General features: G+C 30.8%; 3 protein-coding genes and 1 long non-coding RNA gene across 4 annotated transcripts; 3 read left to right on the top strand and 1 right to left on the bottom strand.

The window, feature by feature from the left end:
* The first annotated feature begins 270 nt into the window (after window positions 1-270).
* On the top strand, window positions 271-9,981 carry Dcr-2 (Endoribonuclease Dcr-2). Its single transcript, XM_074239815.1, has 9 exons — window positions 271-534; window positions 758-904; window positions 1,115-1,470; window positions 1,959-2,830; window positions 4,070-5,054; window positions 5,240-6,268; window positions 7,014-7,442; window positions 7,916-8,800; window positions 8,962-9,981. The coding sequence occupies exons 3-9, from the start codon at window positions 1,117-1,119 to the stop codon at window positions 9,235-9,237; spliced, it is 4,830 nt and encodes a 1,609-aa protein (XP_074095916.1). The 5' UTR covers window positions 271-534; window positions 758-904; window positions 1,115-1,116; the 3' UTR covers window positions 9,238-9,981.
* On the bottom strand, window positions 9,742-13,307 carry LOC141525378 (uncharacterized). Its single transcript, XM_074239851.1, has 7 exons — window positions 13,251-13,307; window positions 12,958-13,169; window positions 11,940-12,450; window positions 11,838-11,867; window positions 11,700-11,768; window positions 10,211-10,424; window positions 9,742-9,878 (listed from the first exon to the last, which is right to left on the bottom strand). Exons 3-6 carry the CDS (start codon window positions 11,983-11,985, stop codon window positions 10,228-10,230), a joined length of 342 nt encoding a protein of 113 aa, XP_074095952.1. The 5' UTR covers window positions 11,986-12,450; window positions 12,958-13,169; window positions 13,251-13,307; the 3' UTR covers window positions 9,742-9,878; window positions 10,211-10,227.
* Window positions 11,463-11,832, top strand: LOC141525381 (uncharacterized). Its single transcript, XR_012478845.1, has 2 exons — window positions 11,463-11,601; window positions 11,672-11,832. It is a non-coding gene; the product is annotated as an uncharacterized LOC141525381 (long non-coding RNA).
* Window positions 13,308-14,034: 727 nt separating the features above from the next.
* On the top strand, window positions 14,035-17,590 carry Prosalpha6 (Proteasome alpha6 subunit). Its single transcript, XM_074239751.1, has 5 exons — window positions 14,035-14,195; window positions 16,042-16,292; window positions 16,589-16,748; window positions 17,007-17,216; window positions 17,295-17,590. The coding sequence occupies exons 1-5, from the start codon at window positions 14,193-14,195 to the stop codon at window positions 17,499-17,501; spliced, it is 831 nt and encodes a 276-aa protein (XP_074095852.1). The 5' UTR covers window positions 14,035-14,192; the 3' UTR covers window positions 17,502-17,590.
* Window positions 17,591-17,658: the final 68 nt, after the last annotated feature.

Here is a 17,658-nt window from a genome sequence, read left to right as displayed (position 1 = left end):
ACTGTAAAAAAATCGTGCCAAGTCCACGTTCATAAGACTATTAAGAAAAAAATTTTATTTCTTTACAAAAAGATATAAAATAAAAAATTAAAAAATCCAAGTAACCGATATGGTTGTATATGATTTTCGAAAATTAAAAAAATTTTTGTAAATTTAAAAATTAAAAGAAACAATTTTGGAACGTACTTGGTGTGCGTTATTGTGTACTTCAATTTTTTTAAGTGTCCTAGTAGATACAATTTAGGAATTTCATAAAAAGTGAAATATTTCGTAACTACGCACACTAAATACGTTCCAAAATTGTTTCTTTTAATTTTTAAATTTACAAAAATTTTTTTTTAATTTTCGAAAATCATATACAACCATATCGGTTACTTGGATTTTTTAATTTTTTATTTTATATCTTTTTGTAAAGAAATAAAATTTTTTTTCTTAATAGTCTTATGAACGTGGACTTGGCACGATTTTTTTACAGTGAAACTGTTTTTGTTCGGATTATAACTATATAAGTAATTCTACAATCTTTCATTACTTGTGATTATTATTATTATTCTTTTCCAGTTTTCCCCTTCTCTAACTTTAACTATTATAAACCAGTGTGGCCAGATCGTACGATTTTTTTACCCCCACTTTGTACCACTTTCAATGTAGTCAGATGAGAGTGTCCTACAAAAAGGGGGTAAGAAAAGAGCACGTTCTGGCCACACTGTTATAAACACGCCACTATGATATTCACTTATTTATTCTGTTATTCCAGATATGTACTAAAGTACTAATTACGTCAGCTGTTATCGGTGAAGTATATCAGTGTCGTTAAACGTTGGGAATACCGGTGTAATATGCGCTTCAAATTTGCAAAATAAAATTATTTATTCAACTATAAAATTATATTAAACCATAACAAGTAAGTAATAATAATTATTATTAACTTTTGATTTTTGCAAAAATGTTATATTAAATAAATATAAATAAAATACTATCAATGTTTATAAAATGAAAGAAATAATAATAACTAGAACAAAATATTAATTTTGAGTCAGCATTTTATTATTATTTTATTATTATAAATTGATTAACAATAATATCATTATTATTACAATACATTTTTGTTTAGAAATGGAATTATTAAAAACAAACCACGATCCTGATGATAATATAGTAGCTCGTGACTACCAAGTGGAGCTATTTAAGAAAACCCTTACTGGCAACAGAATTATTTTTCTACCTACTGGTTCAGGAAAAACTTACATCGCAGTAATGCTGATTAAAAGCTTGAGCGATAAAGTGAGAATACCCTTCGACAAGGGTGGCAAACGGACGTTTTTCATCGTCAACACAGTGGCTCTTGTAACTCAGCAATGCGCTTACGTTGCACGAAACACCGACTTGAAGTGCGGAGGGTACTCTGGTGACATGGACGTTGACTCTTGGGAAGACGATAGGTGGTGTGAAGAATTTCGAAATAATCAGGTAGCTAATTATTTTTTTTTTATTATTTATTAAATACATTTTTTTTATTATTCAAGATTTTTTTTCAATTGTTCATTTAAAAAAATTTTTAGTTGAATGCCAAATCATAATCTTAGTATAAAAATGGTTGCAACTCCTAAAATATTGATTTTAGGAAAAAATCATAAGAGACTAAAATTGTAACTTAGGAAATTTCCAATAAAAAATGTATTCATTCTATAGGTCTATCTTCAATATTTTAGGAGCTATGATAACTTAAGGAGGTCCTTTTGCTCCAGTTGAGTCACAACAATTGTAGTAATTAATATTTGATAAAATAAAATAAAAAACTCATAAAAATTCCTAAAATTAATTTTATATTTTTAACTTCTCGCTAAGAAAATTGAAAATAAAATAATATAAAATTCATAAAATTTTATATTATTTTTTATACAATAATATTTATAAAATTTATAAAATAATACAAAAACAAAATAAAATTTTTCCAGGTGCTGGTGATGACAGCCCAGATTTGCCTGAACCTACTGGATCACGGAATGATAAAGCTCTCGCAAATAAACCTGCTGATCTTTGACGAGTGCCACCACGCAACGAAAAGTCACCCAATGCACGAGATAATGAAAAAATTCGAGGGCTTCAAGGAGCACGAGCAGCCGCGAGTCTTGGGCATGACTGCGACGCTCCTGAATTCCAACATCAAGCCGGAGTCAATTGACAAAGTGATCCACGAGCTGGAGATCACGATGCACGCGACCATCGACACAGTGAGCTCGATCGAGTCCGTCGAAAAATACGGCAAGCCCGAGGAGATATTCTTAAAGTACTCCGAGGCGCCTCGTTGCGACATCACCAAAGACCTGTTGTCCATTTTGACTTACGCGAAGCAGATCCTCACCCAAACCCAGTTCCAGAAGAACCTAGAAACTGTCAACAAGTCCAGCAAGGTCTTCTTGCCTAAATCTAAAGATGAGAGGCTCAAGAACCTCCTGGAAGACATCCAGATCCATTTCCAGATCCAGGGGCTCTACTTTGGCAATTTTTCTATTTTGTATTACTTGAAGAAGATTGAAGAGATCAAGCGGATCACCAACGATCCCCAGTCCCTGGTCGTCCTTGACTTCATCAAGACTCAGATGGTCGTCATGCGCTGCATCATCAACTCCACTATGGAGCAGCCGACCGAGCTTGGGAATATCAGGAAACACTCCAGTGATAAGTTGCTCAAATTGTTTGACTATTTGCATCAATTCTCGGCGAAGAATGGCGAGAAAAAATTCTGCGCGATTATCTTTGTCCAGAGGAGGTTCACTGCTAAAGTCATGTACAAGGTGCTGCAGAAGCTTCATGAGCATGATCCGAGGTAGGAAATTTTTTCAGAAATTTAACGCTTTGGATTGTTATTATTTAGTTTTAGGGACAATTAGTTAGTTAAATTGTAGAAACAATAATAATTTGGTAAATCTATTAGTGATATTTCTTCCTAATCTTTTCAAGAAAATCAGTAATTTTTTTTAATAGCTAATATGTTGGGACAATCAGTAACATTTCTTTCTAATTACTGATTTTTTTTCAGAAATTAATGTTATTTATTTTTTAAATATTAGTTTGGTAGAAATATTAGTAATATTTTTTCCTAATTGTTGGATGAAATTAAAAGTATTTTTTATGGATAATTTTTTGGAATTATTAGTAAAATTTCTTCCTAACCGCTAATTCTTTCAAAAATTACTATATTTTCAGAAAAATGACCAACATTTCTTCTTAATTGCTAATTTTTCTTAGAAATTACTATTATTTCTTCCTAATTTTTAATTTGACATGCCAATTAGTGAAATTTCATCTTAATTTCTTACTCACCACTAAAATCACTATTATTTCTTCTTAATTGTTAATTCTACTAAAAATCACAATTAGGTCTTCCTAATAACTAATTTTTCTACAAAATTGTCAATATTTTTTCCTAATTATCAATTTTTCTCAATTTATTATTATTTTCTTCCTACTTTGTCATTTAACTGACCAATCAGTAAAAATTTTCCTTAATTTCTTACTTAGTTCATAAAATACAACTATTTCTTCCTAACTATTAATGTTACCAAAAAATTAGTTAAATTTCTTCCTAACCTCTAATTTCCCCAGAAATTACTATATTTTTAGAAAAATGATCAACATTTCTTCTTAATTGCTAATTTTTCTTAGAAATTACTACCCTTTCTTCCTAATTGTTAACTTTTCTTAAAAATTGTTATTATTTCTTCCTAATTTTTAATTTTATCAAAAATTACAATTATGTCTTCCTAATACCAATTTTCAATATTTCTTCCTAATTATCAATTTTTCTTATAAATTACTCTTATATCCTTCCTACTTTTTAATTTAACTGATCAATTAGTAAAAATTTTTCCTAATTTCTTACTTAGTTCTTAAAATACAATTATTTCTTCCTAATTATTAATGCTACCAAAAAATTAGTAAAATTTCTTCCTAATCTTAAACCTTTTCTAAAAATTAAACCAAAATTTTTTCTAATCACTATTTTTCCATCACAACCACAATTAATTAATTCTAACTAATATTTCTTCCTAACAAAACTTTCTAGGTTCAAGTTCCTGGTTCCAGATTACATTCTCGGCAACAGCGCAGACTCCTTCAAAACCCCAATCGAGGGCATCTGTTCTAACGAATGGAACCGCAAGGCGCTGAAACGGTTCCGAGACGGAGAAGTGAACTGCCTGGTAGCGACAGACGTTTTAGACGAAGGTGTAGACATTCCATTGTGCAACTTAATAGTCTGCTACGACCCGCCACAAAACTACCGCGCTTACATGCAGAGCAAAGGCCGAGGTCGTTACAAGCATAGCAAGTTCGTGGTACTCGTCGAATCTCACGACAGTTCGTACCTAGCAAGGTACAACCTGTTCCAGCAGATTGAGCAAACTCTCCGGAATTCGCTGGTCGGTAAAACAGCGCAGCGCCCTCAGCCGACTCAGGACGAGCTGGAGAGTCTTTATGAGAACGAGATCGAGCCTTACACAGTTATAGACGCGAATGGCGGCGTAGCGATGATAACTGCTAGTGCAGCAATCAATCTTTTGGAACATTACTGCGGAACTCTGACGCGAAAGACAAAATTCTCCCACAAATCTCCAATTTACAAACTTATAACAAAAAAAGCAAGATGTCCGCTCAATTTTGCTTTGGAGATTGAAGTCTTCAAAGTCTCCGTGAGGATGCCTATCAATTGCCCACTTAGGGAAGAAATTATAGGCAGGACGATGGACAACATCAGCAGCGCGAAACAAGCAGCGGCACTGGAGGTCTGCAAGCGGCTGCACCAAATGGAGGAGCTGACTGACCGACTGCTGCCCAGAGACACCAAGGAAATTGTTGGAGATATTATTGATCTGCTGCCCTATTGGAGGCACGAGGATCAGGAGAACAAGAAGATCGTTGGAACCAAGAACTCCAAGAGGTTCTACAGCTATGCTGACCCGGTTGCGTTTTACAAATGCTTCCCGGTAATTGACCAAGAGAATTACTTGCACTTGATCAAGCTTCAGATGCTACCGCTGCCGAACAATCAGGTTGGAATAAATTATTTATTTATGTTGTAATTTTTTATTAAAAAACAAACCCAATAGCTTGCGCCATTAATGAGGTTAATAGAATTATACATAATGTAAATGTAAATGTCCGATAACTAATATAATATTTATGCTTAAACCTCAAATTTTAAATTCTTACTAGCAAATTTAAAAAATTGTTCTAGGTATTCTGCAAGATGATAAACAACCCATCAAACTTCGCTCTACTAACATCCCGCCCGATAAAGCAGATCCCCAATTTCCCGATCTTCATGACCTACGGCCCAGTGAACGTCTCGATCTCCGCAAACTTCAAGCGCTTCGCCTGTTCCGCAGCAGAACTGGAACTTCTGCGCAAGTTCCACTGGATCGTCTTCAAAGACATCTTGGAACTGCTCAGGAACTTCATGGTTCTGCAGAACACAAACTCCGACCCAATAAATCCAGCAGATAACTACCTGATAGTTCCTCTGAACGCGGACAATAAAATAGACTGGAACGTTGCGCAGAATTACGATACAGTTGAGTTGAAGCCCATCGAAATTGATGCGAACAACTGCCCAGACGTCCAGGAACTTGACCTGGTGATCCCCAAGTACCGAACTACCGAAAAAGCCTACATTGTTCTCCAAGTTCGCGACGATATGAGTCCTAAAAGCTTCTTCGCGAACAACAAGTTCGAGTCTTACATCGATTTTTATTTAGAAAAGTACAATGTGCAGATCGAGAACGTCAACCAGAGGCTTTTGGAGGTTAGAACCATTTCCAAGGACATTCATTTTATAAAGCCGAGAATGTACAGCATGTCGGCGGAACCTAGCACCAAAAAGTACCAGAGAATTATTCATCTTATTCCTGAACTTTGTGCGAAGGTTAATTTCTCGTCGATTTATTGGCTAAAAGCGCGTTGCTTGCCGTCAATTCTCCACCGCGTGAGATACTTGAGTCTCGCGGAAGACTTCAGGGCCCAAGTGGCGCGCGAGGCTAAGGTCGGAACAGAGGAGATTGTATTGTCAGCTGGCGATAAGCAGTTCTTTGAACTACTTGAAAGTAGTCCACAGGTTGACGAAGAGGAGGAAATTGCTAACAAAATGGACGAACTTATACCGGTTGAGAGCTACGATGATCTGGAACCGGTTACGCACAAGCGCGAGCCGGGTGATCTGGAACGACAAATTGAAAATATTTCTGTGATGGATATTATGGATTTTCAGGTTAGTTTGAAATTTTAGTTAAAGTTTATAAAAAAAAAAAAAATTAATTTAATTATCTAGGTAATTTTTAAATTGGAAATTATTTTTTTAATTTGAATTTTCACGGGAGATTGACGTAGTATTATATTGTAGATTAAAAAGGGGCTAAATCTACTTTAATTATAGAAATGATAACTAGCTTAATTAAACAATCAATGATTAACTTTATTAACAACGATTTAATAAGTACAGGTAAGAGAGAGTAATGCACTTGGCGGTAAAACTTGTAATAATAATAATTAATTTAGCGTTGCTTGTCCGCTATAGCTGTGGCGTGTCTCAGTATGTATTTGTGTGACTGTTTTTGTTTGTATTTGTGTGTTTGGGTGTGTGTGTGAGTGTGTTTGTTAATCCCAACTGTAGTTGGCGCTTTGGTAGCGTTGTTGCCTGCCGAGTCCGGTAGAGGCATGACAGAGGTGCCAATTCCGCCACAATATCTGGTGTGCAGCGCCATCTTACGGATAGTCGAAAAAATACATTTAGATTTTTGGTGTTTTATGAGAAAATAAATAAACATATGACACAGTATAGGTTAGATTTGTTAGTTAAATAAATTACTAAATAAAAAAATAAAATTTAAGAAGAATAAAAAATTATTTATGAAAAAAAATAATTATTAAAAAGGATTTTTTAATTAATTTAAAAAATGAATTTGTTGATCAAAAAAATTGTAAGAATATTAAAATAAAAAACTTTTTTTTTTTAGGACTACACATGTGAAATTTTAGCAAAGGCAAATTTCATAAGAAAACTCGTGCACGTTGCAGAATTTTCAAAACGCGCTAATGTAAAAGCACCCCTTCTTAGAGTTCTGCAAACTTCAAGCCTCAACACGCCGCCGAACGCCTCCGAGATTTTGTGCGCACTAACCCCGAAATTCGCTAACGATGCTTTTAATTTTGAACGTCTTGAGACTTTGGGAGACTCGTTCCTCAAGTTCCTGAGCTCGATTTTTCTGTTCGAGAAGTTCCCCAATAAAACTGAAGGGTACTTGACCACTTACAAGGGCTCTATGGTCAGCAATCGCCATTTGTTTTATTGCGGGGAGAACAAGAAGCTTCCTTCGTTTATCAACGCTATTGACTTTGTTCCGACAATTAATTTCGCTATTCCTGCATGTGCGCCCCCTACTGAGGTAACGTATTTTTATTTTTATTTTTATTTTCTATAATTATTGTTATTAATTTTTAAATTATATACACGTAAAAAATAAGATTTAACTGGTTTCAATGTCAGATGGAACCTAGTTCCATCTATAGTAAAAAAATCTACAGATAGTAACTCTTTCTAATTAGATTGTAGTGGAGATAATCTTCGTTGAACTGAATCTCATCTCGGATTGATCGATAAATAATAATTTTTTTTTTCTTGGAATGATAGTTTATTATGTCTACTATCATTATCAATACATAAATTAGTCAATGAACAACGTGAATTTTTAAAAATTATTAATTTATCCAAACGCGTCGAATGGTTCAATTGACCCCTGCTTGGGGGCAATTGAATCACTGCTTGGGGTCAATTGAACCAATAATATTTCAAACTCAAACCCGATATTGACCTTCTCCCCTACTGATAAATTCTAAAATATCTAAAAAAAATTTCCAGGTCCTCGATTTCATCCGCGACAACGGACGAACCCCTGACGTCTTGTACGAAGTGAACATTCCGTTACAGGAACAGTTCTACGGTGCGATCTCGGAAGCCTCCCGCCTAGAAATCTTCCGGAAAATAACTTCCTACGAACCAGGTGAACGAGATGACCTCGCGTATCTGTTCCACGGCCAGACAGTTCCCGACAAGTCAGTCGCGGATTGCGTGGAAGCTTTGACAGGGATCTACCTGCTAAAATCTGGTCTAGCAGCGGCCGCCAGATTGCTCCAGTGGTTCGGAGTTGTTCCGCCAAAGGTCTCCATAGACCAAGTTCTCTTCGGAGCGCCACTTAGCGCCAAGGTCGGCGACGGAGAAGTGGACTACCACATGCCCTGGCGGCGTTCCATCGAGGAACGGATCGGCTACACATTCAGAGACAGGTCCTTTTTATTGCAGGCCTTCACTCAGGCCAGCTACACCGTCAACACAGCAACGGCCAGCTACGATAGGTTAGAGTTCCTTGGAGACGCCATCATTGATACATTGATCACCAGTTACATTTATGAGAACTGCGGGGACTTGAGTCCCGGAGACTTGACCGATCTGAGGTCCGCGTTGGTCAACAACATAACCTTCGCGTGCTTGACGGTCAAGTATGGGCTCCATACTGCGATGCTAGCGTACGCGCCGAGCTTGGCCGAGAGTATCGAGCGGTTCCTTAAGTATCAGCAGGAACGCGACTACCAAGTTGATGACGAACTGCTCTGGGTGCTAATGCAGGAAGACGAGTGCTACATGGCGGAGTATGTTGATGTTCCTAAGGCACTCGGCGACCTCTTTGAGTCGGTCATTGGAGCTGTTTTCTTGGACAGTGGCAAGGACTACCAGCGCACTTGGCAGGTAATAATTCAAAATTTCTTGTAATTTACACACGGTTGGTCCATTTAATTCTAAAATTTTATGTAAGAATCTAAAAAAAAAAAATTTCTAAAAATTAAAATATATTAATTTATTAATTATTAATCATTTTTTTCTAACTATTATAAATTTTCTATTCCTAGGTCCTCTACAGTCTGATGAACGCCGAGATCGACAAGTTCAGCAAGAAAGTCCCCAAGCAATCAGTAAGGAAGATCTACGAAACTTCCGGCATCAAACCTCACTTTTTACAGTCAACAGTAGTGGAACAGGGCAGGTGTGTAATGGTTCCTCTAGAAATAGAACGGAACGGAAAAAAAAAAGTCTTCAGCGGATTTGGGGCGACTAAGAAGCAAGCTAAGGCTGCAGCTGCTAAGCTCGCGCTCAAGCACATCTTCAAGAAGAACGTGAACTTTTAGATCGAGTTCTAGTTCCCGATCCAGTTCCTGGTACTGCTCCAGTTCTGGTTCCTGGCACTGTTCCAATTGTGGTTCCTAGTACTGTTTCAGTCCTGGTACCGTGCTTGAAACTATTTCTGTTCCAACTCTGGTTCCTAGTACTGTTCCAGTTCCTGGCACCGTTCTTGTAACTATTTCTGTTCCAATTCTGGTTCCTAGTACCGTTACAGTTCCTGGTAACGTTCTTGAAACTGTTCTTGTTCTAAAGTATTTATAGACTTGAAAGTGATAAGTGATTATAATGTTTTAATATTCTTTTTTAATATACTAGAATTCAAATTTGCGCGTGCAAGCGCGCGCCTGAGTTTAGGGTTTACATATATTTTCATGCTTATGATATATTTGACCAATCACGTTACGAATAGTTTACTTACATGATATATTTTCATATTTTTCATCTAAATTATAAGAGTGGATAAATATCTATTGCTGTATTTTTTTTATTGATAGTTAAATACAATTTTAGTTTATATTGTACTGTTTGAGATTACAGATTAATAAAAGAGTAGTTTTGGCCGTCGAGGACAATCTGTTGGTCTGACGCATTCTTTGTTTTTTGTCAGGTAGTAGCCATCAAGACATTCGCATCCAAAAGTGCAATTCTAGAATGAATATTTTTTTTTAATTAAGATAAGAGTTCCTAATATTGACCAGTTTAGATAAAATAAAGATAAATAAATTATTTGTAAATTTATTAGAAGAGTTTATGAGCTTTTTTCATCATTTTAATTTACAAAATATAATACTTTTTTTTTTAAACATGCAAAAATGAAAATATAATTCAATGAAATTAATAATTATGTCCTGAATATAAAATTAAATCAATTAATTTTTTTAAAATTAAGTTTTTATCCTGCCTGGTTAAAACTTGGTTTTTTTTTTTTTTTTTTTTTTTTTTTTTTTTTAAATATCTAGCTTTTGATGTAATACTTACAAAAGGACAAGGATCTATCAGCTTTTTCCGCAAGTTAACGGACAAGGTGACCTGCAGAAGGAAAATTGCTGATTTTCTCCACAGTTTTGAACAGATAAAATTCGGTGATATGTTCTAGGAACACAGTCTTCTGGCTTGACGCAATCTAGAGTACTGTTCAAGTAATAACCGTCTTTGCATTCGCATCCAGGACTGCAAGGCTGAGAAAACAAAGCTATTAACTATGTCATTAGTTTTAAAATATTGATTTAAAAAAAAAAATCATAAGAATACAGAATTGTAGCTCAGAAAATTTCCAATATAAAAGTTATGAATTATTATCTATTTAACAAACTAATTAATTATTATTATTGTAAATTTGTATTACATATGGACAGTCTTATTTAGCCAAATTCTTCTTCCCACAAGAAAGAGGGCATGCTGTTACACAATCACTGTAACGCTGGTTATATTAATTTTTAGAAGTGTGTAACCAATTTTAACTGAGAAACTTTTTTTTTTAATTTAATAGAAGAACATTAGGAACACCAGAAACACTAGTAATATCAGGAACATCTGGAACACTAGGAACAAGCGGAACATTAAGAACAATCGGAACACTGGGAACAAGAGGTACATTAAAAAAAGAACACTATTCAGAAAATCAGAAATATTAAGAACAACAGAAACATTAAGAGCAAAAAGAAAATCAGGAATAAAAGTAACATAGAGAACATGAAGAACATTTAGAACAATAGGAACATTGAGAAAAATAATGCCATTTGGAACATCAAGGCAGTAAGGAACATCCGGAACTAAATGAACACTAAGAACATCTAGAGAATTAACAATATTCAGAAAATTAAGAACTCTAGGAACAAAAGGCACATTAAGAATAAAAGGAACATCAGGAACATAGGGAACATGAGGAACATTTAGAATAAGATGAACATTAAGAACAAAGGGAATATCAGGAACAAGAGGAACATAGAAGACATGAGGAACATTTAGAACAAGGGGAACATTAAGAAGAATAATGCTATTAGAAACATCTTCAATTAGATGAATACTAAGAACATCTAGAGAATGAACAATATTCAGAAAATTAAGAAGTCTAGGAAGAAAAGGCACATTAAGAATAAAAGGAACACGAGGAACATAGGGAACATGAGAAATATTAAGAATAAGAGGAATATTAAGAGAACTTAATGCTATTAGGAACATTAGGAATTAGATAAATACTATGACCAAGAGAAGCATCAAGAAAAATAACGTTATTTAGAAAATTATGAACACTATGAACAAAAGGAACATTAGGAGCATCAGGAAGATCAGGAACATAGGGAACGGAAAATGCTAGCAGTGCTACTAGCAGTACGCTATGGAACTAACTTTGTATCTCCCTCATATAAGTATAAAACCGCATCTCTTTAATTTAAATTGACTTATTTAACTAAAATTAATATTATCAATTGTTTTTAGGTTTCATAACAAAAAATATTCAACTTACTAGTAAATGCAAATGCGAGAGCAACAAAACAAAAGCTCAACCTCTGGAACAACATTGTAAACTCTGCTACTAAATTGAAGAATTCAATTTAAATTAATGGTATTTCAATAATAAAAAAATAATACGTCAAGTACTTACGTGAATTACATTCTAAAGCGACATATAAACCTATTTTCTAATTATTATTATTATTATCTCAATAATTTTCAGGTGACTATTAATAAAGAATTACTAAGTTACCTTGGAAGTGATTGCTTTCGCCTGCGGGTGTTAAATTTTTAATCATCAACTACGCGGTAAATTATGGAACTGGATAAAATATTTATTAGATTTTTTTATTTTATGGACTGTAATATAATTTTTACTTTATTCAGCAAATTTTTTGCTGTGATGTAAAAATTAATGATACAATTATTAAAATTTTAGTTGGTAATTTTAGTTAATGATTTGTTATTTGATGAGTCATAACTATAAGCCATTGTTTCCAACTCTGGTATTAATTTAGTTTTATAGCACTCGTCAATGTTGATGCATTTTTTGGTAACCAGATTTCGGTAGACGTTTTTAGAACATTTGCAACCGTGCCAACAGTTCTGTCAATTAAATATATAATAATTATTAATTGTGGTAGATAATTATTGAAGATAATTTTGCTTACTCCCGAAACTGTGTGTTTCAATGCATAGATACGCCATTCTTCTTTTTCATTTTTTTTCCGCTGATGTTCCGGTAACATATGGTCAAATTCAGGCTTTGGAAAAAAAATTACATAGAATTGTTAGTTTCTAGCAAGAAAATAGTGGCTTGTACTGGATTGACGCTCAAAATCAATGCAAAATTATTTTTATTAATTATTATAATATCTATCGTTGTAATCACCTTAAAATTTAAATTGACAAGATTTACAGACTGTAAATAATTTTTTAAACTACATTGACATTCAAAATCAATGCATTTTTTTTGGTCAATATTGTGATTGATTATAATAGTATTTATCATTATTATCACATTTAAATTTAGATTGAGTAGATTTTAAGACAATAAATAATTTATCTGAACTGCATTGACGCTCATAATCAATGTAGAATTTTTTATTAGTCATAATAATATTTAACATTATTACCACTTTAAAATTCAAATTAAGTAGATTTTTAGATAATAAATAGTATTTTTTAAACTGCATTAACACTCAAAATCAACGCAAAAATTTTTGGTCAATGTTTTGATTGATTATAATAATATTTAATATTTTTATTACCTCTAAATTCAAATTCAAAAAAATTTCAAATTTTTTTATATTCTATAATTTTTGCGACTAGTGTAATTATTTGTTGAGTAAATTTTTCAAAAATGTTATTAATTAATTTAAAAATTAATTTTTAGATGCATAACAAAAATTTTCTACATTTTATTTTTTTGTAGATATTCTTCACACTAGGAAGATACTTGGATCTCCTTAACTTCTTGAGTCTATAATAATAATAATAATAATAATAATAATAATAATAATAATAATAATAATAATAATTGTAATAAAATACTATTACTTACCATCAGCCGAAATGTGATTATACTACTGTCGCCAAATATCTTTCCAGCACACAATTCTTCACTTTCTTCATGACAAGTACTAAAAATTTCATTAGCTCCACACCCAAAATCCTCTGCAGTTATTATTTTATTTTCTGATACCGGAGTTGCCGCAACTGCAAAAAAAAATTTTATCTAAATTATTCAGACAGTAATTTAAAATATAAAAGTTACAAATTAAAAAATTTTCTTACCCAAAAAAAAAAAGTAAAAACAACCCAAGTTTGAAAATTCATTTTTAAAAGTTTTTTTTTCTTGTTTAAATTAAAATCCTTTCTTCGATATTCGTAAAAGACATATTTTATGTTCAAGAATTTATACTTGTTATTTATCCAAAGGAAGTCGTTAATTTTATAAATATTTTTATTTTCTTGTTTTTTTTTTTTTTTTTTTTTTTATCAATTCTTATCTTTTTCTAAAGTTTCGAAACATTTGAAAATAATTGATGGTCGTAAAAATGAAAAAACTTAATTGAAAAAATTGTTTCATAAATTTTTATCGATAAAATTTTTTATTTATAAAAAAAAAAAAAATTTGTTTTTTTCTTGAAACGATTTAATTTTCAAAATTTAAAAATATTTATTCCAAAAATTTTATTTTAGCGCCAAAAAAATTTAAGTAATTGAATTCAAATTTAGCGCTATTTTTTAATTTCTGACAGCGACTCTGGCGGGTTTTTTTGAATTAAAACATTAACCGGGCTAATGGAGGATGATTATCCGAAAATCCTAACCTTAATTTTAACCTCGGAATAACAAGTAGCGCTTTGTGTTTTTATAGAGTCATACTCTGTAATAAATATAATTTATTATTAATTATAAATAATTAATAATTGATATCAAATAACCATAAAGTTTGATAAATATTTTGCGGTTGAAGTGTTAGAAAGTTTTTTGATCAAAAATGGTAAATAAAATTAATTCTTATAAAATAATTTTTGTAATTTTGACAATTATTATTATTGTTAATATTTTGACTAATTCATCAATTTTTAGAATTTTAAAATGTTTTATTTTTATTTTTAAGAATTACAATGTTTATTGTTTTTATGATATTTTTTTTTTTTTTACAAAAATCACGGGCGGTGATAATTTTAATAATAATAATAATAACAATGATGGTTTAAAAAATTTTGAATTATTATTATTGTCATTATTAAATAATAATAAAGTTAGCCGACGTTTTTAATTTTTTGATTATTTTTAATTTATTAAATCAGAACTAAAAAATTACACTTATAGTTTTTCAAGTTTTTTACAAATGTAAATTTTTTTTATTTTTTTGTAATTCTTTTTATAAAAAAAAATTCTTAAAATTTTTAGATGTCGGCTAACTTGATTTTCATTATTATTAATGAACTTTAAATTAAATTATTTTGTAAAAAAAATTAATGACATCAAAGTTAACTGTCACTAAACAAATTTTTAATTTTATGTAACAATTAAACTAACTCTAAAAAATTATTTTTTAAAAATTTCATTTTTAATTTTTTTAAATTTCTACAAGTCAGTTTTTTTTATTATTTTATTTTGCCATAATTTATGTGTTAAAAAAAATTCTAAAAAATATTAAATATCTGCTAAATTCATTTTCATTAATTTAGCAGATATTTAATAATTTTTAGAACTAAAAAAATTAGGAAAAAAAAATTGTCTTTTAGAAATTTAAAAAAATTAAAAATCATTTTTTGGAACTAATTTTTTTGTTACATAAAATTTAAAAATTCTCTAGTGACTGCTAACTTTAATTTCATCTAAATTAATTTACATAAAAAATTAGCAGATTTTTTTTTTAATTCAATGAAGTAAGTTAAAAATTAATCAGCTGTCATATTAAATTTAATAAAAGATTTTCAAAAAATATATTTTGCCGCTTGAAAATTTAATAACTTTTTTCTAATTTTTAAACAAATAAACTATCATAAAAAAATTAAAAAATAAAATTTTATGTATAGAAATTTCGAAAAATGATAAATAATCAGAATTAATTACAATAATAATAATAATAATGTAAATTTTTTCACTTCATCATGAATTTGACATTTAAAAAAAAAAAAGTATAAGTAAAAATAAATTTATAAAAACGAGTATCATTATTATTATTATATTTATTTGTTTGCAACTGTCCAATTCATAATAATAATAATAATAATAATAATAATAATAATAATAATAATAATAAATCTGTCACAATAAGTATCTTTATTGTTACTGTACTTATTTTAAAAAAAACTCAATTTAATTCCAATAATCATAATGTCGAAATTTGAAAATTTATTATTATTAATTTGATATTTTTAACAAATAAATTATGGCAAAAAAAAATGAGAAGAAAATTGACATTTAGAAATTAAAAAAAATAAAAAATATAATTTTTTAAAACAAATTTTTTTGTTAAATAAAATTAAAATATAGTCAAGTGAGTGCTAACTTTAATGCCATGAAAAAAACTTGACAAGTATAAATTTTTAAAAATTAAAAATGCAATTTTTTAAAATAATTTTTTGGAACAAATTTGATTGTTAGAAAAAATTAAAAAATGATCGTGGCCGCTAACTTCAGTGTCACATAAATGTTTCAAAATAAGTGTTATTATCATAATTTTTTTTTTTTAACAATGTCAAATTCATAATAATAATAATGTACAATTTTTCACATTTATTATTATTAATTTGACATTTTTAAATAATAATAATAAATGTAGAATAATGGATTTTTATAAGAATTAATTAAAAAATAAAAAAATTTTACAGTTTCGCAACCAGTATGACAGTGATGTGACAGTATGGAGTCCTCAAGGACGTTTGCACCAGGTAGAATACGCGATGGAGGCAGTTAAATTAGGCTCAGCGACAGTGGGTCTAAAAAGTAGAGACTACGCGGTTTTAATTGCACTGAAAAGAGCCTCCTCTGAATTGTCCGCTTATCAGAAGAAAATAATCCCCATTGACAAGCACATGGGGATCAGTATCGCTGGTTTGACTGCTGATGCTCGTATGCTCAGGTAATTTCTTTATTTTTTAGATAATTATTTTTTAGTTTTAAAATGATGAAAAAAATTCAACTAATTATTTTAATTAAATTTGAAATTTTTATAATAATTTAATTATCACTGAAAAAAATTTTCACAGGTGAAATTTTTTTTTTATAATTAAATTAACTCAAAAAATTGAAAAATTTATTAATATAATTTTTGAAAATTAATTCAATTAATTGTTTTTGCATTAATTTTTAATTGTCAAAAATTTCCTGTAAATTATTTTACATAAATATTGTTAAAAAATTTTTTTTTTATTACAGCCGTTACATGAGAACAGAATGTTTAAATTACAAATATTCCCACGACGACCCACTTCCAGTTGGTCGATTGATTGGAACTTTGGGTAACAAAATGCAAACATGCACTCAAAGATACGACAGACGTCCTTATGGTGTTGGTTTACTAGTTGCTGGTTATGACGTAAGTGTATTAAATAAATTTGTACGCCCTGTATAATTTTTTATTAATCACATTTATAATATACTATTTATTATTAACTATTATTATATTCTTATAAATAAAAAACCATTTGGTTGTTTAATAATGCATCTGTGATTTAATAAAACAATTAAAGATAAAAAATATGATGGTTGAAGTTGTCAAATAAATTATAATAAAAGAAGTAATTAATATTATTTATTGGGTAAAACTTTTTTGACAATTAAAATAAATTTTCAGGATCAAGGGCCTCATATATACCAAACATGTCCATCAGCAAACTATTTCGACTGCAAAGCAATGGCCATTGGATCAAGATCTCAAGCAGCTCGGACCTACTTGGAGAAACACTTGAACGAATTTCCAACTTGTGATTTGAATGAATTAATCAAACACGGATTACGTTCTCTGCGTGATACTTTGCCCAACGAAGTTGATTTATCTATCAAGGTATCTTGCAATTTTAATCACTCCGTTATTTTCAATTTTTTTATCTAATTAATTATTAATAATTATTGTTAATTATAGAACGTGTCCATCGGAGTCGTAGGCAAGGGCCAGGTCTTTGAAATTCTGACTGAGGAACAGACGGAACGGTACTTGACCGAAATTGAGGGCGATGAGAAACGTGGCCGCCCTGCTGCTGCTGGTCCAAGTACTGACGATGACAAACCTCAGGACCCACCAGCTGAGGAAGTCGAGCCACGTCCTGCTGTCGCTATGGACACTGAATAAATTTAATATTATATTTAATATTTTTAATTTTTCCTACAGGTTGCATTTTATTACTTTGTAATTTTCTGCAATAAATGGTGATTTAAGTATTTTTTGATTTTTACAAGACTAACTAAGGCATATGGTACCAAAATATATTTAACCAGGAGTTTGATAA

The sequence above is a fragment of the Cotesia typhae genome, unplaced genomic scaffold (genome assembly GCF_013202065.1).
Source record: "Cotesia typhae breed Kobodo isofemale line unplaced genomic scaffold, CoteBio_Ctyphae contig_26, whole genome shotgun sequence".
NCBI lineage: Eukaryota > Metazoa > Arthropoda > Insecta > Hymenoptera > Braconidae > Cotesia > Cotesia typhae.
Note: the sequence above shows the minus strand (reverse complement) of the source record. Positions and strands in the feature narration are given on the sequence as shown.